This window comes from Phocoena sinus, chromosome 13, assembly GCF_008692025.1.
Source record: "Phocoena sinus isolate mPhoSin1 chromosome 13, mPhoSin1.pri, whole genome shotgun sequence".
Lineage (NCBI taxonomy): Eukaryota > Metazoa > Chordata > Mammalia > Artiodactyla > Phocoenidae > Phocoena > Phocoena sinus.
This window is the reverse complement of record NC_045775.1, coordinates 77,470,334-77,491,904: the sequence shown is the minus strand read 5'-3', so window position 1 is coordinate 77,491,904 and position 21,571 is coordinate 77,470,334. Positions and strand designations below refer to the sequence as shown.

At 47.0% G+C, this 21,571-nt stretch overlaps 1 protein-coding gene across 2 annotated transcripts in view; it reads right to left on the bottom strand.

Moving 5' to 3' along the window:
• Nucleotides 1-9,027: 9,027 nt before the first annotated feature.
• Nucleotides 9,028-21,571, bottom strand: part of SMYD1 (SET and MYND domain containing 1) — a 37,733-nt gene continuing 25,189 nt past the window's right edge. For both annotated transcript variants that reach the window (XM_032653037.1, XM_032653038.1), the window contains 5 exons: nt 21,187-21,376; nt 14,284-14,376; nt 12,073-12,236; nt 10,759-10,927; nt 9,028-9,523 (listed from right to left, as the gene is read on the bottom strand). In XM_032653037.1, coding sequence (XP_032508928.1) covers nt 9,365-9,523; nt 10,759-10,927; nt 12,073-12,236; nt 14,284-14,376; nt 21,187-21,376 — 775 coding nt within the window. In that variant the 3' untranslated portion in view covers nt 9,028-9,364. The remainder of the gene's footprint in view (nt 9,524-10,758; nt 10,928-12,072; nt 12,237-14,283; nt 14,377-21,186; nt 21,377-21,571) is intronic.

The window sequence follows — 21,571 nt, the reverse complement described above, 5'->3', positions numbered from 1 at the left end:
ATGTAAATTTTATTCAAATACGAAACAAAATTATCTATTTATATAGATATACAGATATGTCTATGACCATGGATGGCTGGAACACCAGATAATAGCCATGACTTCTGTGGCAGGAACAGGAATTGGGTGGGAGGTCAAGAGAGCTTTTTGCATTATTTTTATTGTTTGAATCTTTTACAAGGAACTAATTTTGTGGAACTACTTTTTTTAAATGAGCAATGACTTTTTAAAAAGCAGATGATTTCAAGTAAAAATAGTGGGCTTGAAGGCACGGTTCTAGTTAACTAATCCATGATTTTGGACCTCAGTTTTCTCATCTGTAAAATGGGCAATACAACACCTTCTCTCATAGCTTTTGTAAGGATCCCGTGAAATGATGCCAGTACCATGCAAATAAAACATGTCATCATTGCCACTTGGATTCCTAGGGAACTGCGGTTGGGTTTGACATTTAGACTTTTAGTAGCAGAAGCTCTGTTACTGCCCAGAGAAATTAACCTCTGTGAGCAGATGAAGCACAGGGAGGAAACAGGGTTTGCTTAGGACCACCCAGCTGATAAATGGTGCACCTGAGGTTCTTTGACTCTTAAGACACAGGAGGCAGAAAGTAGTAGAAATAAGGTCTTCTCCTCAGCAAAGCCTCTAGGGATCTGACAAACTTCCTAAAGTCTCCTCCTAACTGGGAACAGCTCTGGATTTAGGAGGGTGCTGTTTGTATGTTTTTGCCTGAAAAGGAGAATTCACTTTAAATGCTGAATTTGGATATCGTACAGGTGCCTAGAGAAATCTGGGCCCGAAGCCTGCTTTAAATAAATTGAATAAACGGCTGTTGACGGTATCAGCTATTTTTAATTGGACCCCTAGTCTCTTCTGACCCTCCCTCTTCCCTCCGCCTGTCCTGTGGGCGTCCCACTACCAGAGACGGCTCTTCCCCTGTGACAGCGGATTGACTTGTAAAGAGTCACTTTTGGTGTCTATATCCACACAAAAGTAGACATTTCTGTTGTAGTATTTCTTACCAGTAAAACACAGAGATGTGGAATTACATGTATCTTCTCTACAACCTAGACTCATTCAGCCAGATCAGGGCTGGGCAATGCTAAGCTCTGAGGAGACAGTAATTCCTGGGAGACTTGATGTCTAGCAGGGAGACCAACCCATAATCCACATGGCGACAGTATGATCCGTGCCGTGATCCTGATATGTACAATCACCAGAGCCTGTCTGCCTCAGAAAATGTCTCAGTGGAAGTGACGTTTCAGCCGACTCTCAAAGCATCTGAGTGTGTTTGCTTGGCAGGGAGGTGTGGTATAAATGGAGGCTTGGCAAGAGATGAGGCTGAGAAGGACACAGAGTCTCTGTCGTGAATATTCTGGTGAGGAGTTTAGACTTGACCCTGGAGACCACAGGGAATCATTGAAGAGTTTTCAGCTGCAAGAGGAACATGGTACTAAATGCACTGTAGAAAACTTATTCTGGCCGTGGCGTCAGGGATCAGAGAGAGGGCCATAACTGAATACAGACAGACCATGAAGACCCAGCGGCGATAGTCCAGGCAAGAGATGTTGGGGACCCGAACCAAGGCAGTGCCTGTGAGGATGGAGCAGAGTGGAAAGGTTCACGAACATTTAGGAATTAGAGTCAATGGGATCTAGTGACTAGGTGTGAGAAGTAAATTGGAAAGGTATATGTCAGGGAAATACTGTATGACATCACTTCTATGTGGAACCTACAAAACACAACAAGCTAGTGAGTATAACAGAAAAGAAGCAGACTCACAGAGAGAACAAACTCGTGATTACCAGTGGGGACGAGGCAGAGGGGAGGAACAATACAGGAGCGGGGAAGTAAAAGGTACAGACTATTATATATAAAATAGGCTACTGGGATATACCGCACAACATGGAGAATACAGTCAGTATTTGCAATGACTATAAATGGAGTATAACTTTTAAAAATTACTCCCTATATAGTGAACCCCTATATTGTACACCTGTACTTATATAATATTGTACATCAACTATACTTGAATTTTTTTAAAAAAAGAAAGATACATGTCAGGGATGTATCAGCAGGAAATAAGCCTCACTCAAAAGGGTTTTCTTGATGAGAATTTAATGAAAGCACCATATACAAAGGTGTGGTTTGAATAAGGGGAGCTTATGGGGTAGGTGAGGCACCCAGGGACCCGCAACCACAGAAAACCATTACCACCCATGGGCCTGAAGCGGCAACCTGGAGGACAGCATTACTGGAGCTCAGTGAGAGCTGGGACCCTTCGAGAACCACCCAACAGGCGCTGGTTAGGCAGGGAGGGGCCAGGGAAGAGGAAACGTGGTGGGGAATAGCACCCACCTCTCTCTCCTTCTACCATCCCATCTCCTGCCGGTGCCTCCCACTGGCTGAACAAGAAAGCAGAAGTCAGCCCTCCTGGGCGCAGAGCCGGGCAGAGAAGGGTGGAGAAGGAACGTAGGGAAGGGAAGACGGAGACAAACTAGTACAATGGGAATTCCTTTAGCTGCGAATCAAAGGAGCCCACTTAGGACTTCCCTGGTGGCGCAGTGGTTAAGAATCCGCCTGCCAAGGCAGGGGACACAGGTTCAAGCCCTGGTCCAGGAAGATCCCACATGCCATGGAGCAACTAAGCCCGTGAGCCACAACTAGTAAGCCTGCGCTCTAAAGCCTGTTGAGCCACAACTACTGAGCCCACGTGCCACAACTACTGAAGCCCGCGCACCTAGAGGCCGAGCTCCGCAACAAGAGAAGCCACCAAAATGTGAAGCCCGCGCACCGCAACGAAGAGTAGCTCCCTCTCGCCGCAAGTAGAGAAAGCCTGTGCGCAGCAGTGAAGACCCAACGCAGCCAATAAATAAATTAATTAAAAGTTAAAAAAGAAAAAGAAACCCACATAAACTGGCTTAGGCCAAAATTAAAGGTGGGATGGGGTAGTTCACTGACTCATGTAACTGTCAAGCAGGAGTGGATCCGAAGCCTTACAAGAACGTCATCAATACTTCTCTCTCTCCTTGTCAACTCCTTTTTCTCCCTCGATGCCAGCTGTGGTCTCCCAGAACTTTCCAGGCAGCAGAGAGTCTGACTACCAGCATCTCTAGGGTCACAGACCGAGAGCTTTTATTCCCAGAGAAGGGCAGGGACTCCTTCTCCAGTTCAGAAGGGCCCCAGCAAGGGGCCGACCGCCTGGCCTGGGTCGCATGGGGTACTGGAGGCAGCTAGGACCAGCTCCTGACTCAACATACAGCTTGGGAGCTTGGCACTGGCCATGGTGAGAATAGTTACACTGAGAAAAATCAACAAACGTTACCAATCAGGGTTCTTCTTAACTTAGTTGCTGAATGTTTACCAGCAAACCACTGTGGGTCGGGAAATGCTGCACCATCATAGGTTCAAGCTGGGTGAATGAGGAAGGGAAAGAAGGTAAGTTGGACATGGCTGTCAATGTGATGGATGGGAAGGAAGGTTCATTCTCCTGGTGCCTGGAGATCGGGATGTGAGTCCCAAGCCTTCTGCTTGCTGCTTGCTGCTGTGTCTGCATGACTGGTCTGAGGGCTTGATAACAAGACTGCTGTGCTAGGCAGAATGATGGCCTCCAAAGATGACCCCATGCTGCCCCCCAGACCAGTGACACATGGCAAAAGGGATTTTGCGGATGTGATTAAGGCGAAGACCTTGAAAAGGGAACATTATCCTGGATTATCCCAGTGGACCCAATGGAATCACAAGTATTCTTGTCAGTAAATAGGAAGGCAGGAGGGTCAGAGAAGGAGTGGTGTGTTGTTGACTGGGGGCCACAAACCAAGGAGTGTAGGCATTCTAGAAGAAGCTTTTAGAATCTGAAAAAGACGAGAAACAGATTCTTCCCCAAGGGCCTCCATACAGATTCCCTTCTGCATCCTTGAGAAGTAAGCCCTGAGCAATCTTCCCAACCAGTGGTTATATCTGGCCTTTAATACATGTGTCTGTCAATACACTGGTGGGGCAGTGAACAAGTGGCTTAGTCTGAGGGGTAGTAATCAGGGTCTTAGACTTGTTTGTGAGGCCCTGCGGGATAGAGGTTTCAGAATGCAGAGTTCACCCCAGCTGAAGTAAAGATTTCTTTAATGGTCTTTCTAAGTATCTGCTCTGCTAGAGTTATGTAGCAAACCCCATATTTATAGATTGACAACACTACAAATTAATGTGTTCTTCTAGAGTTAAACCGATTACCATGATGTAAATATTCCCACTGTGGCTAATGGCGGGCTATCACCATGATGTTGATAGATGCAGAGGTGGGAAGAAGTGTATGTGGTTGGCTGTCTCGAGCTGGTCCAGCATACCACTGCTTGTCTCTACCCTTCACCTCCACTTTCTTAGTAGGAGAAGGGACACCCTGATAGAAGCATGGTTGGAATGCTCATGGACCACTTACGATGGGCCAGGCACTGTTCTAAGAGCCTTACATGTAAAAAATGTCATTCTTTTCTAAAAATTAATTTATTTTTTATTGTTGGCTGCGTTGGGTTTTTGTTGCTGCGCGTGGGCTTTCTCTAGTTGCGGCAAACAGGGGCTACTCTTCATTGTGGTGCGCGGGTTTCTCACTGCAGTGGCTTCTCTCGTTGCGGAGCACGGGCTCTAGGCGCGCGGGCTTCAGTAATTGTGGCACGTGGGCTCAGTAGTTGTGGCTCTAGAGCACAGGCTCAGTAGCTGTGGCATACGGGCTTAGCTGCTCCACGGCATGTGGGATCTTCCTGGACAAGGGCTTAAACCTGTGTTGCCTGAACTGGCAGGTGGATTCTTAACCACTGTACCACCAGGGAAGCCCAAAAATGTAATTCTTATAGCAACACTATGTGATAAGTAGAAATAAGGACACTGAGGCATGGATGAGATAACCAGTCCACGGTCATCTAGCTAATATCAGGAGAGCTGATATGAACTTAATTTGTGTCAGTGTCCATAATCTTGAGAACTGCACTGAAGGATTCTCTAAAACTGCACTGTCTAATACAGTAACCACTAACCACATTAGCTATTATAATTGAAATGAAATAATTAAAAGTTCAGTTTTTCACTAACATTAGGAATATTTCAAGTTCTCCATTGTCACATGTTGCTAGTGGCTACTGTATTGGCCACAGATAGAACACATTTCCATCATGACAGAGGGTTCTATGAATAGACTGTCAGAAAGAAAGAAGCCACACACATTTGCTTGGAAATACAGAAAATTTAATGGCCTCCGTGGACTGCAATAACATAAAAACTCGAGATACACAGTTTCATGTCTCTTCTGCTCTGATCTAAGCGAATTCATTCACTTATTCATTCATTCATTCAATACACATTAACTGACCACCTACTATGTCCCAGGACCTGTGCTAGGTTCTGGGGATAGAAAGATGAATAAAGGAACGAAGCTCCCGTCCTCCAGAGCCTCACGATCTGAAGCTGGAGGCAGACAAGTGAAAAGGCAATTATAGGGCCATGAGGGGAGTGTGATGATGGGAGACTCAAGGATACTAGGACAGACTCCGACAGGCAGCCAGCTGACTCTGAGGCTTTCAGGGAAGACTTCACAGAAGGGGTGATTTCCAAAGTGGGTGTTGAACGATGAATACGAGTTGGCAGGTTTCGGGTATTTTAGAGAGAATGTTTCAAAACTCAGAGAGGCACAGAAGAACATGGGCCACCCGGGGACCCGTGACTGAAGGGACCTGACTAACGTCTCCGATGCGGTAGATACTCAGGAAGTGACTAGAAGTCAGATGTTCTTCTCAGGGGTGGAAGGAGGGCAGTGCTGAGCAGGAACAGGTGTCGGGGTGGAGAGAAGGGAAAGAGAAAGAGCTTCCTTTTGGACACGCCAAGTTTGATGGGCCTGCAGAACGTTCAAGAGGGTATGCGGGTCTGAGGGTATGCGGAGCAAGGTCAAGGGATACAGATTTAAGGACATCAGCCTCACGGCAGCGATTAAACGAAGGGCCTGGCCGAGCTCATGGGGGAGGGTGTGCAGAGAGAGATGAGGACAAACTAAGAGTGACCCGAATGGACAAAACCAGCTCCAGGAAATGCCAGGGGCAGGAGGGAAACGGGGCCAGGGGAGAAACCTCATTGGAGGGTCATCACAAAGGATGTGGTGCCCGGAAGTCAAGGGCTGTGATGCCAACTGAGGCAGAGAAGCCAAATAACACGAGGGCTGAAAAGTCCCCCCAAGAGTCAACCGTGGGAAGAGCCACATTCATGGACTCAGGAAGCCAGGCTGCAGTGGGTTCAGGAAGAAATGGAAAGTAAAGGAAGGCAGATAATAACTGCGGGGGACAAAGCCTTTTGTAAAAGTACTCAGCCTTGGGCTTCCCTGGTGGCACAGTGGTTGAGAGTCCGCCTGCCGAGGCAGGGGATGCGGGTTTGTGCCCCGGTCCGGGAAGATCCCACATGCCACGGAGCGGCTGGGCCCGTGAGCCATGGCCGCTGAGCCTGCGCGTCCAGAGCCTGTGCTCCTCCACAGGAGAGGCCACAACGGTGAGACGCCCGCGTACCGCGAAAAAAAAAAACAAAAAAAAAACTCAGCCTTGAAGATTATGATCAGAGTTTCCCCAGCACATCTATTAACTGCTTTGAAGAAGCCAGTAGACAGAGAAATGTGAAGAATCCAGGGTGAGAAGGAATAAACGGGAAGCAAGGCCCCAAGGACCTAGGAAGGGATGGGGTCCAAAGCACAGGTGGAGTGTTTGGCTTTGGAAGAGAGGGGCTCTCATTCCACTGGTGCGAGACGGAAGCGGGAAGGATGAACACAGACGCATGTGTGAACGCGGGAAGAGGAAATGGAGGAATCCCATCTCCTGGCCTCCGGGTGAAGCAGGAGATGAGGTTCCGCTGAAAGCAGAGGACTCGCTCGAGGACAGGAGTGAGGACCCGAAGTAACCACTGGGCAAAGGGAGAAGCACAGGGAGCACGCCTGGGCTGCACCCCAAGGCCAGCTGAGGTTGGAGAAGAGGCCGTGGGTGCACCTGAGCTGAGAGGTGCCATTTTCCCGGCTGTGCTCAGACCTCCAGGTGCAACAGAGGAACAACAAGACAGCTGAACTCATCCAGGCCTGGACTCTGCCCAGTAGGAAGGGGGGATGGGCAAAAAGAAAAAGAGGCTGATGCCCTGGTTATCTGGAAGGATGCGAAGACAGGAGGAGGGGGGACACCCTGGAGAAAATACGATGCCATCTAGGAATCAGGGGTGGAGGAAAAAGAGAAGTGAACAGATGGGAAGCAATGACCAGAGAGTCAGACATCAAAAATGAAGAAATTCGGAATTCCCTGGCGGTCCGGTGGTTAAGACTCCGCCCTTCCACTGCGCGGGGGCACAGGTTCGATCCCCGGTCGGGGAGCTAGGATTCCGCGTGCCACAGAGGGCAGCCAAAAAATGGAGGAATTATGGGGAATGACAGTGTCCAGGGTGTAACTAAGAGAGGGTTTTAATGGGGGAAATGGAAAGACACCTGGAATTGAGTAAATGAAGAATCTGTAAAACAAGTGGTTTAGATGGTTTGTGAAAGTGGACTTCGAAGACACCAAATCTGAGGAAGAGGGGACGGAAAAGAAGACCTTGAATGTGGGGGAATGACCAGCGGTGTGGCAGGTGACAGTGACAAAGAAGGGAAGAGGTTTGGGGGAAGGTTTCATATGAGGATAGAAGAGAGACCATTTGAACTGGCACAGTTAGGTCCCTGGCAGAGGGCTGGTGCCATCCTTACATGAGCTTAGAAGAACTGTCAGTCTCCCTGTGAAAATTCTGAAGCAGCAGGTGTCCTCAATGAACAGCCAAGTGCCAGGTGCCAGTATTCCGCAAAGAGGTGGCACCTTTGCAGAGTTTTTGGACAAAGTTTTTGGCACATTGGCAGAGCTGTTGGTCAGGTTACAAGGGAGGCAGTGGATCATTCTGAGGACGAAAGGGTGGGGATGGAGGAACTGACGCTTTAGGCACAGATGACAAATATGGAGCCTGATGGGATCACCTGACCTCAAGATGTTAGCTAGAGCTCTGGGGTCAAGGGTGGCCTCAGAGAGTAGAGAAGACTTGGTGACACTCTCAAATGGGGGGGCTTTTGTCCAGGATCCCCCAAAACATTCGTGAGAAGTTTGGGATCCCAGAAGATAACAGGCCAATGGGACAACTAGATTGGTTGATTCCCAAGACCCACACTCTTGGGTGGAAACCAGAGCAGCCTCCCAGGAGATGAGGGCAAGTTGGTCACACTCCCAGAGAGGTCCTCACCTAGGTGTGCAGAGTCCAGACTAGACATTCCTTCTGGTAAGGAAAGCAGAGGACCCAGGGAATGGACAATGAAAGAAATCAAGCAAGGGAAGTCATAATTATTCATTACTAAAAAATAGAGATTTACTGGGGGCCAGTGATGAACTCTAAGCTGGTAAAGGCCACCCAGGCACACGTGACAAAATAAAAGACGCAAAGGCCAATTCCGCTGGACCCATGATCATCAGGTATGTGGGTTTCCAAGTTTCTCCCTCAACTTCACCCTGAAGAGACTTCTCCAATCCTAGGAGGCCAATGGCCAGAAAAATCTCAGCTATTATCCAAGTAGCCCCACATCACGGGAATCACAAGGCTTGGCAGGGAGAGTGTGGAAAGGAAACACTCCCTCTCTGTGTTCTAGAAGTAGTTTCAGAATAATGCTGGGAACCCAGACTTTAAACCGAGGCCTCAAGTGGTTTGGGCAAAGCCCTCCTTCTGCATACGTGCCCTTCTGAAGAAGTTTCAGTTCTCTGAGTAGGACCTGAAAGGCCCAAAGACAGTCTCTTCTTCATAACTCCACACTCGCCTGAGGAAACTGAACATCACCAATCCCAGTCAGCAAATCCTGAATATTCCAGAGACACCTGCACAGATAGGTGAGCGGCCACCTGAGACTCCAGGTACCTGCCACCCTTAGCTCAGATGTCATCTCCTCCATGACACCCTCACCACTACACACACACACACACACACACCAGACACATGCCCTCCACTGTACCCCCTCTCTCCATAGAGTTTACCATTGCATTTATTATCACACTGTGCTTTAATTGTTTACATTTTGCCTCTCCGGCTACATTTGGAGCTTCTTTATCCCTATAAATATTTATCCCAATAAATATTTGTAGGAGGAGTTGGACTGGTCTGGGATAGGGTTAAATTGAATTGAACTGAGTTGAAATGAACCGAAATGACACTGGGAAAAAAGAGTAGGACATTCCCGCGGCAACAAGGCTGAGCGTTACGCTGATTTCCTCATCAAGGGTCTCCCCAGAAACCCACCACCTCCAGAATGTCTCCCCAGTTCCCCAGCCACGGCAGCCCTCTCCCACCAGGCAGGTCCTCATTGTTTCTTGTGGAACAAAGCCGGCGCCGGCTCATTGCTGGGTTCAGCCATGACCTGCATGGGCTGGTTGTTCAGGGCGGCCTCGCGCATCTTGTGGTACATGAACTCGTTCTGTCGGAACATGCGCAGCTCCATCTCCGTCTGCACCCGCATGGCCTGTGGGACACGGATACACCGAAAACAGTGATGACAAGCCCCCAGGATGTGTTGGTTTCTGACCTACCTTGGCCCTTTTGGAAATGACAGACTATGGGGTAAGTGGCTCCCAGCCACTGAGATTCAACTGTACCTCCTCGGAGGACACACACACACACACACACACACACTCATACACTGCGAGTCTAACGTCCTGGCAGTGGACTCCATTTGTTAGGAAGAGGGAGTCAGACCCCTGAGAGAGTAGCTTGAGGGAATGCTCTCAGCAGAGAATGTTTGTTCTTAGGAACTGCTAGGTGGGGACCTGGATTTGAACCCTGGTTCCTGAACTTAAGTCCCATCAACACTGTGGGACATCAGGCAAGTGACTTAATCCCTTCAGCCCTCAGTTTCCTCATACACGAAATGGGTGAGATTCCCTTGTACTTTACAACGGCCGGCAAGATTACAGCATGTGACACATAGAAAAACCCTCATTCTCCCATATGGTAATTCAAGAAATATTTATCAAGGGCCAGGCTTCGTTGAGGGGCTGAGGTTAGAGCAGTGAATACAATGAAAAACACTTGTATTTGACAAGCTTAATGTACTGACATACATTCTATGACACCGAAGTCTGCCCTATTTCCCTGTACCACTGCCTGAGGACAGTCCTCTGAACCCCGTCACTTTCAAATAAATCAGCCCTCGAAGCACAAAGCCAGCCAGCAGCTATGAAGAGCGTGCCACTCACCAGACACTGCTCTGAGTGCTTTTCACACATCAATTCATTGAACCTTTGCCACAACCTTAACCCTTTTTTCTCCATTTTTCTGACGAGAAGACTGAGGCCCACACACTCAATATTTGTAGCCACAGAGCTGGAAAGTGGTCAAACTGGAATTGGATCCCAGCAGTCTGGTCCCAGAGCCTGTGCTCCCTGACTCTACTCCACGTGGCACGTTTTCTAACGTACGTGCTACACACACATGCACACCATCAGGTTTTCTCAGTCCAGGCTTGGAGCCTCCCAGCGCTCAAGCCTCGATTTTGCCATCCACTCGCTTTGTGACCAAGGACAGGTTACTCCCCTTCTCTGGGCCTCAGTTTGCTCAGATGTAAAACAAGGGGAGCGGTCTAAGCGTTTCTGAATTCCCTTCTGGTCTAGCAGGCAATCTAGGGTCTTTCCAAAAGCAGAGTCTAGCACTCAGCTTTCATCTTCAGAGAGCCCAGACTTGCCCCAAGAAGCCACTTGCCTCTAAGTCCTTGGTGATGGGGTGGGAGGGTCCGTGTGTCACCAGGAGAATGGCGTAGGCTTTGCAGATCATGCTGTGCCCCACCTCAATGTTGCCAGCATGCCAGTTGGTCAGCCCTGCCCGCATGATGGCCATGCCCAGCTGGGCATTGTTGGGGTGATACAGCTTCCTGCAGGGGCAGAGCAAGTAATGATAACACATATTCCCAAGCTACCTTTTATCTGCACAACATCTGACAACTTATAAAGTGACCTCACTGATGAAGTCCATATACTCTCCCACCAGCGCTGTGAGGCATCAACCATCAAGGGAGACTAAGGAACTCAGAGATGCACTGAGATGCCAAACACCCCAGGCGGTGAGGCTGTAAGAGCTGAGACTCCGACCTAGGCTACTGAGCCAGGTCCTAATGGGGAAACGGGGTCAGGATTGTACTTGGAACTTGAGTACAAGGAGCCGGGAGCCTTCAGCCCTCCTTTGAACGGGCTAGGAGGTTCAGGGGGAAAAAAATAGTTTGAATGTCCTTCTCGGGACAGAGTTGTATCTTCACCTCCTTGGCACTCTCTTAACAGGACTTCCTTTCGCATGGTGTACAGGTTTCCCAGATTTTGTTTATGAGTAACATCCACTCAAAAAAATGCAACTTTCTCATGCCAACATATTCATTTGGCCAGAAATACAAATTCACATGCCAATGTGGGCACATAAGGCAAGAGAGGACATTAGCAGAGGGAAGGCAAAGGAGTTGCCTTTTACAATTTATAAGCAAGAATGGCTGACACCTCTTTTTTTTTTTTTTTTTGCACCTTGCTGTGCAGCATGTGGGATCTTAGTTCCCAAACCAGGGATGGAACCCACGCCCCCTGCAGTGGAAGCGAGGAGTCTCAACCACTGGACCACCAGGGAAGTCCCTCTTTTTTTTTTTTTTTAAATAAAATCTAAAGCTGACAAGATTGCCTCTGTTGATTGTTAGCGGGGGGGAAAAACTTTTCTAAGCACTTAACATCAAGCCAGATTTAGCCTTAAGGAAACCACAAGCAGAAGATGCCTCCCAAAGGATAGACAAGCTGGAGGATTTGGGGAAGACCAGGGATGACAAATAGATTTCATCTCAGGTATCAAATCTGATTATGTGGACATTATTGCTCAGAACGCCACGATACAAAGACTCAGTTATAAAGAGGACAGTTATCAATTACTGAAGCCTGCTGTGGGCGCAGGAGGGAGAGGTAGTGACATGCATGCCATCTCTTTGCCATCCCTGGAATAGACACATTTCCAGGAGACTACCCGAGACCCAGGACCGTCACCTACATATAGCCATCCACCATCCTCCTGGCGTAGTGTGAGGCCTCCTCAAAGGCCTGCAGGTAGGAGAGGACCTCGGAAACGGTGCTCAGCATCCGCAGTGTGTAGATGTTGGTGTCGGCCAACACTGGCTCCTGCTTCTGTAGGCACTCCCGGCATAATTTCACAACCTAGGAGACACAGGCCCTGTCTGTTATCCCTGCACCAGAGCACATGCTTGACTCACACATGGCAGCACCACGATGGCATGGGACACTCACTCTTCGAAGCTTGAGGAAACTACCGGCAGAGAAGGGAAAGCACCAGTCTGTGATCCGAATAGCAAAATGGCCCTGTTTGGCTAAGATGTAGGGATGGCAAGGGTGACAGTGGGAGACACAGCTGACATGGCAGAATGAGGAGTTATCATAGAAGTCAGTAGGGAGCTATGGAAGCCATGTTCATACATATATATGTACTCCTTCTCACAACAACGCGATGAGATAGGCACAACTAATATTCCCATTCTCCCAGACGAGGAAACGGAAGCACAGAGCGGCAAGTGCTTTGCCAAAGTTACACAGAAAGTGAGCAATGGAGCAAGTATTCAAAGCAAGCAGTGGAGCTTTATCTTAACCATCATTCCCATGATTCTGCATCCTGGCTGTGCTTTGGAGTCATCTGGAGAGCTTTTATAAATCCCGACGTCTGAGTCCTATCCCAGACCAATTGAAACTGAATACCCGGGGGAGGGACCCTGGCATCCTTCACATCTGCCCCTGGGTGGCCCTTACGCGCAATGAGGTTGGACAGTCATGCCCTGCTCGAAGTGTACGGGAGGGATTGGCAGAGAGAGAGGCCAGGCGACCCATCAGGAGGAGGCCACATGGGTCCTGGTGAGGAAGAAGGTGGGCCTGACCACAAGCGGCTTTATAGTCAGGCTTTTCCAACTGATTCATGTGTAGATGTATCTTCAGTTACACCCTACAGAGTCAGATGGTCTCTAGATTTTAGTGGTTCACAGTTCTCCCCTCCTTCCCTTGCCACTCTCACGGGAGAAATGTCACACAACTCTTTCCACTTCAAATGCGCGGAAACCAGTTTTCTCTGAGACTCTCCCAGAGGCCCATGAGGCAGCTGGGTAGGGGCATGGCAAACTGTGAGCTGGCAAACAATCCATCCTGAAGACAATCCTTATAAGCCCATGAGTAGTGTCCAGCCCTACACCCAAACCTACCAAGCTTGAGCAGAGAAGAGGACGAACGAAGAAGACGACAGAGGGATGGAATCCGGAGCTCCAGCTCCTACCGCGAGCCTCTGCCATAGATTTTCCGTACTGTACAGCAACACTTTGTTCATGGGACTCTCTCCCCGCAACCTGACAGAACTCCCGGGAGGCAAGGAGCATGTCGTGTGTGGGTCACCCCAGTAAGGGCTCAAAAGTGGGCAAAGAATGAGTGAGGAGAGGAGGCGAATGAAGATCAGAGAAAAGCAGATAGAAACGAACAGAAATTAATCTCCCACCTTGCCATGCGCTAGTGCCATCCGAACCTAGCTACCAAATTGTCTAAAGAGCTTGGGGGAAAAAATACTGATTCGTGGTCCCTGTGTTCTGTTGCAGACTAGACGAATCACACCTTAGGGGGTGAGACACGGGAATCTGTACTTCCAACAAGCTGCCTTTGTGAATTCAGTGCAGGCACGGGCTCTGCAGGTCAGTGTTGGCCGTGGGTCTCAACTCTAGGTGCCTGTTGAAATCACTCGGGAGCTTTACAAATCTTGATGTCTGGGTCCCACTCCTAGAGATTCTGGAGGAATTGTCCTGAGCAACAGGATTTTTTCAATGATCCTTGTATACAGCCAGTTGAGAACGCCTGGTGTTTCTAGAGCCAGGGTTGAATGCACAGTTAGTAGATCTGGAAACTGTAGCCAGGACACGAGAAAGCAAGACACCCACTGCCATTTCCATTCCTCCATCCCCGATATCACAGACACCTCCAGCCCCAGGACATTTGTCAGGCTGCCTGTGCTCTCCTCAAACCCAGTTTCAGTGAGTTGCCGATGCAGGGGACACGGGTTCGTGTCCCGGTCCGGGAAGATCCCGCATGCCGCGGAGCGGCTGGGCCCGTGAGCCATGGCCGCTGAGCCTGCGCGTCCGGAGCCTGTGCTCCGCAACGCGAGAGGCCACAACAGTGAGAGGCCCGCGTACCGCAAAAAAAAAAAAAAATGAATTCTTACCTCGTGGTACAAACCCTCAGAGCGAGCCTTGTCAATTTTTTCCAGCGTATCCTTGGAGAACTGTATCATCTCCTTCACCACCTCCTGAGAGGGCTGGGAAAGGGAGGGACATTCAGTTGGAGACCCCTTTGTGAGGCAACCCACTGCATCTTTGAACAGCTGCCACCTTTGACATTCACTGTAGTACAAGATTAATGCCTTCTTCATTGAATGCTTCAGTTCTGTAAATGCCACTCAAGGTCCCTATAGCTCAGGACTTCCCTGGTGGTCCAGTGGTTGAGGACAGAGGCCAGGGACTTGACCAAAAAATATCATACTCCAGTTTGCCATTGGAACTCATTAAAGAGGGCCCTGTGGCTATGGGCTGTCAACCCTTCCAAGTGTCTCTGCATCCAGTCCCTGTTTCCTTGTCTAGACCAAAAGGATATCCATGAGAGAACTTGTCAGCTGTGAAATCTAGACCTACCAGGCTCCCTATGTTTGCCTAAGTAGTCTAGTGATCTTGTAAAAAAAAAAAAAATGAGGTTTTGATATTTGAGGTACCATAATTAAGAAGCCAGTTCCCATGAAGGCACGATAATTTTGAAGAAAAAGTGACAAATTTCTCAAAGACCAAAGGAAAAGTTTGCTTGCTATGTTTATCCATATCAGAAGCTCTTTTCTGGGGGGACTTCCCTGGCGGCTCAGTGGTTAAGACTCCTCGTTTCCACTGCAGGGGGCACAGGTTCGATCCCTGGTCAGGGAACTAAGATCCTGCGTACCACGTGGCAAAAAAAAAACCCAAAAAACTCAACAGCAAAAAAAAACTAAAGAAAGAGAAGTTCTTTTCTGAAAAAAAAAGATTTTTTTTTTTGCTTAGGCAAATCTAATATAACTTTTTTCCAAAATAAAAATACCTTCATTATTTATTCTGACTGTAAAATTAACATACGCAAACTGTAAAAAATTAAAGCATTATAAAAAAGTATGGAGAAAACAGTAGAAATCCCCAGAACCCACACGAAGATGGACACAGCACATTGAGGAGTATTTTCCAATGAGTATACAGAGGAAAAATATTTAAACTATGTAACAACTGGTACAGGAAAGGCACCGACCTATCAAAGGCACAGACACATCAACAAAGAGTATGTCTGTATGACTGTATCAGTGTGTTCTGGCTGAATTGCAGTCCTGCATGTACACACATGCATGAGTGTGTATATGTCAATAGCATCAATCTTTTTCTAACTGGAATAATAACATATTTCTGTCTATTGCCTGCTTTTTTTTTTCACTCAGTAGATTGTGGATATTTTCCCATATAAATATAAAAATACCTATACTGCCTTTTTAGTAACTAGAGTTTTCCACTGTACAAAACTAGAATAATTTAATCAGTTCTCTGGTCGTCCAATTTTTTCACCACAAAGAATCGGGATCAACAGCTGTGTTTATATCTGCTGCTCACATTATTTTGTGAGGTCATCGTCACTAAACTACCAAAAAGTTACAGGAGAATGGGCATCTGTTCCCTTAAAAATACAGCCCCCTAATACATGGCGATCAAGGGTCTTCCCTCAGGCTCCCAGCTGTCTTGAGCCAGTTCCACAGTGTCCATCTTGTAATAGGAGAACCCGAACCCAGGACAGCTTGCTTCATGGTCGAGATCACTTAAGGAAGTGGGATTATATTTATGCTTCTCCCCACCTCACCTACTTTGGCTTCTGCGGAGTTCTTCATTATCCCTAAGATTCTGACTACCTTCATTTCCATATCCTTCTGCATCTGGGCCTCCCTGCAATTCTTCTGTATTTGTTTCTGTACTTGTCTCACAGCCTGACTCCAGCATTTAATGCATCCATCAATGCTCTGAGTTCTTCTGGCAGGTCTCACTCCTGACTTGACTTTCACCTTGACCTTTGATTTGGCTGAGATTCCTGGCTTCTGGCTGCCTTCCTGCCTGACGACCCGAACGTTGGCTTCCCGCCCGAGGGCTACTCAGCACTCTGCTGGTTAGCAGACCATGCCTTGGTCCCAAGACCAGTCATTTCAGCGTGCGTCTGCTTTCCTTAGCCTGTTTGAATCAAGCACATTAGTGAGAGGAGTCCATATCTTGCCTGGTTGTGTAGAGTTCTGTGACTGGTGGTTCGGAGATGTGTCACCCATCCATCAAACGTACATCTTTAGTTTCACCTATAGTTTGTTGCCCAAGTGTTGGCTCATAAAATCACACTAGTCTCCAACCCACTGTACGTTCCGTTGTCTTTAAAACTCAAAATTCTTAGTGAATCTTCTGGGGTAATCAATATCTTGTAGGGTATAATTCAGGGAATACCAAGCTGTTAGGTGTTAATAAAAGCCTTGCTCGGTTTGATGTTGTAAGGAAGAGTGTTACTTTAAGCTCTTGAAGGGAATTAAATTTTTTCAAGGAGGCAACTGCCAAGGTTCTCAAAACAACCTGACTGAAAGGTTGTTAACTGACACACGCAACATGGGATAAAGATATTCTGAGAAGGGAAATGGGCTATTCCACTTGGCTCCCTTTTTGGAGTAAAGGCAGGAAAACCTGATCTGCAGATAGGATGTAAGGAAGCCCACAGAGAGAGGCTCCCCTCTCGAGGAGCACACCACAATTAATAGAAAACAGGGAGGAAGAGAAAGGAACCGGAGGAGAAGGGGTAGAAGCCAGAGGAGGAATCAAAAGAGGAGGAGGGGAAGGAAAGAGGGACATTAGCTCCCCAACCTTGAGAAACTGGAACATTCCTATTGTGAAAACCATAGCTGAAGGCCGGAGAGAGAGAGGAGAGAGAGAGAGAGAGAGAACCAAACAGCCTAAACAAGGAGGGTCCAAAGCTACAATCGGGGAAATTGGTGTTATGTTCTCATTTTTAAAAGATTTCGTTTTTATTTTTATCCAGGTCTATATGTGTATGTTTTCATTATATTTATTTAGTTATTTATAATATATACATAGGAGTCAGAAACAATTTTGATGCCAATTTAAGGTTTGAAGATGAGTCACAAAGGCTGGTGTATAGAAAGGAGCTTGTCAGGATGGGATAAAGCATTATTTAAATAAAGAAAGAAAAGCAACCGTGATGACATCGTAGATAGAAAAGCTTGAAGGAACTGTTAATAAGTTAGTCCAATGCTCCACTTTACAGATGAGGAAACTGAGACCTACAAGGAAGACACGTGCCCAAGCTCAGACATTCAGGGTCACAGCCAGAACTAGAACACAGGCCTCCTAATTCTCCAGTATTCTTTCCACTACAACATAATGGCTTTTTATTATGCCTTCAGATGCACTTGCTTTTAAAAAGTTATACTCAATTTTTTTTTCTGCTTACTTGTTTTGGTTGAGTCATTTTTATTTTGAGTTATTTCTTTATTTTAACAGAGAAACCCAATGTGATATAAAAATAATAGACAGTTTTCGCTTTGAATCAAGGTCGGTTCAAGCAGAAATCATCGATGTTTTTATATCAAGAGAGATGTCAGCTCTGCTAATTCAGACTGAAAGACGTGGGCATACAGTCACCAGCTGGTAAGCGTATCCAAAGTGAAGGGACAGGAGCTAACAGCCACACATCACCTATCTAACTATTAGAGTTCCCAGGTAAACATTGAAAAATTTAGAGAAATGACTACAGAGTTGTTTCACTTAATTTCTGAAGGGAGAAAAGAGGGTCTGGCCTCTTTGAAAAATTAGGTAGTGGTGGAAGCAAGTTATGAAAAAAATACTCAGGGCCAGGCACCAGGAGGGAAGGCTGGCTGGCTTGCTGATAAGACACATATTATCCTGCAGGTTCTGGAAGGTCAGGGTGAGGGTGGACACAGTAGCTTATTCTTTTCTGTAGCTCCTGTGGTACTGTGTTCAGTGCCCCACACATAAGTGTCAATACACATTTCCTGGAAAACAGAACCTTTGATTCTGTGAAAATGGGGTTGTTCCTATAAGGAACACATTCCTGCTTTGTATCCTGCCTGGGAGGGATGACTCTCAACTTCTCCACACTAAGCATTGTTGATCCACTGGTTACAGATTCCTCCTCCTACTTCTGTCTGTTTGGAGACTGACTCTGCTTGCACACCCATGTGGGGTGAGTGAATCTGTGTGAGGGCATGTGTCCCTTTTAATTTAAATAATTTAATAATTTTAATTTTCAGAAATGGTAGCATACACAGTGTTATGGGTTGAATTTCATCCCCCCAAAATTAAATTCCTATGTTGCAGTCTTAACCCCCAGTACCTCAGAATCTGACCTTATTTAGAAATGGGGTCATTGCAGATGCAATTTGTTAAGATGAGGTCATACTCAAGTAGGGTGGGCCCTTAATCCAACAGCACTGGTGTTCTTTAAAAAACAATGCCAGGTGAACAGAAAAAGACACATGAGGAGAAGACCATGTGAAAAGGCTCAGGGCCAGCTACAAGCCAAAGAAAGAGGCCTAGAACAGATCCTTCTTTCACAGCCCTCAAAAGGAACCAGCCCTGCCAAGACCTTGATTTCAGATTTTAGCCTCCAGACCTGAGAAACAATACATTTCTATTGTAAGCCACCCAGTTTGGGGTACTGTGTTATGGCAGCCCTAGGAAACGAATTCATATGTCAATGTTCAGCCCCTTAACTCTTTTCCCTTAAGAAATAGAGCTCAACTATTTACAATTACCAAGACATGGAAACAACCTAAATGTCCATCGACAGATGAATGGATAAAGAAGATGTGGCACATATATATACAATGGAATATTACTCAGCCATAAAAAGGAGCGAAACTGAGTTTTTTGTAGTTAGGTGGATGGAGCTAGAGTCTGTCATACAGAGTGAAGTAAGTCAGAAAGAGAAAAACAAATACCATGTGATACCACTTATATGTGGAATCTAAAATGTGACACAAATGAACTTATCTATCAAACAGAAACAGACTCACAGACATAGAGACTTGTGGTTGCCAAGGGGGAGGGGGATGGGGGAGGGAAGTATTGGGAGTTTGAGACTAGCAGATGCAAATTATTACATGTAGAATGATAAACAACAAGGTCCTACTGTATAGCACAGGGAACTATATTCAAAATCCTGTAATAAATCATCATGGAGAAGAATATGAAGAAGAATATATATATGTATGTATAACTGAGTCACTTTGCTGTACACCAGAAACTAACACAACACTGTAAATCAGCTATACTTCAATTTTTTTTTTTTTTTTTTTTTTTTTTTTTTTTTTTTTTGGGTTACGCGGGCCTCTCACTGTTGTGGCCTCTCCCGTTGCGGAGGACAGGCTCCGGACGCGCAGGCTCAGCGGCCATGGCTCACGGGCCCAGCCGCTCCGCGGCATGTGGGATCTTCCCAGACCGGGGCACGAACCCGTGTCCCCTACATCGGCAGGCGGACTCTCAACCACTGCGCCACCAGGGAAGCCCTATACTTCAATTTTTAAAAATAATAAATAAAAAAAAAGAAAGAGAGCTCATTCCATGTCTGTACACAAAGATCTACCTCATTAGTTTATTTTCTTAACTTAAATATTTCCCTATTGGTGGTTATTTAGCTTTTTTCCAATATTTTGTGGTTCCCAACAATGCCATAATGTACTATCTCTTTACACATATATTCCTGTGCACATACGCAAGTATATCTGCAGGGTAAATCCTTAGAACTGCTTGGCCAAAGGGTAAAAAATATTGTATATTGAGAGTAAAAATAAGTTAGTGGCAAAAGAAGCCTCGAATAGCCCGAAAATGAAAGAGAGGTGAATCAAGCATATCTGGACAGTAGCACTGACACCACTGGGTAATGAAGTCATTGAGAGGGGTCCCTCCATCTGAACCTAGAAGTCAGTTTTGCTTGTAGCCTTTGCTCTAACCAGAGACAAGTTTCTGCCCACACTTAGGATGCAGAAGTTAATTCAGAAGTATATTTGTATCTTAAATGCTCTGGTGAACTGTGAATTATATAGAAGTGCTGGGTTAGCCTCCCCGAGGAGAATGGCTCCCAGTTAAAAGCCTACGTGTGATTTTTCAGACCTGACCATAGGCAATTCCAAAGGCTCTCCCTGGCAGGCCTCATGGGTGGGGGGAAAGCTGCCCCCCCCCCCCACAGGGGATTTGGTGCAGGGCCAGAGCACCGCAGTCTGTGAAGGGAGATGCAGCCAAGGACTCAGGTCCCCCGGCAGGTCATGCTCTTCGCATATTTGCATTCCTGGACCAGGTGCCTTCGTTCCTAAGTCTCTCTCTCTCTCTCTCTCTCTCTCTCTTTTTTTTTTTATTGAAGTATAGTTGATTATCTGAGGTCTTGAGGTCTTCTTCAGGAGCCTCTATGAAGGCCTGCCTATTGTGAAGGGGGCGCTGGGGGACATCCCCCTTGGTAAGACTTCCAGTGCTCAGTGGTCCCACCGTCAATTAGGCAACAGTTACTCAGGAATTAAGCATATTAAGCGATGTGAACATTGCCCGATCTCCCCATTGCCCATTTCCATGGGACTAGGAATATCTTTGTGATAACCCGACAACAAATCTCTTTGCCCATCTGGTCTCTCTATATGGAATTCTCAGCATCACTTAACCTGCAAAGGGGCAAGAAGAGGAACTTAAATTCTACTAAATTTAGAAGAGAACTAAAATCTACTCTCTATGCCACTCCTTTTACATATATCATCTTGCTTAATCCTCATAACAACCCCTGTAGTAGGTGCCATCATTCCTATTTTACAAATGAGAAAACAGCGTAACTTCCCCAAACTCAAACACCTGGCAAGCAGTGGTACCAGGACGCTAGCTGGGACCCACCTGCGTGCTCTGTCCACCACCCACTCTGTCCACCAGGGCAGTGGCGCCTTGGTTAGCTGTGGAATCTGCCCTCGCCTGGCTCCTGGGGAAGATGCCCAGAAGCACCCCGGTGGTGGGGCTGCCTGTACCTTCGGGTCGTCTTTCACACCCAGGAAGAGGTCGTCCTTCAGCCCTTTCTGGCAGTGCTCACACGTGCAGTCAAAGTAGTACTGCTTCTTCAGCTGCTTCTTGCGTTCTTCGCTGACGTTAAGGAAGTCGATATAGGACACGGTCAGCTCCTCTCCTTCTGAGATCTTGCCCAGGGCCCGGAGTTCAATTCTGGAGCAGGGTAAAGGAGAAGAGTCCATCAAATCCGGGGTGGGATGTATGCTCTTCAAGGTGTCAAGAAGTTGAGTCTCAAAGACAACGACCTCCACTAACACTGAGAAAACTCCATTCCCCCCCACAAAGGGGGAGGTGTGGTGTAAAGGACAGTTTTCTGGAGAGTTCTACTACTCATTACAACAATCAAAT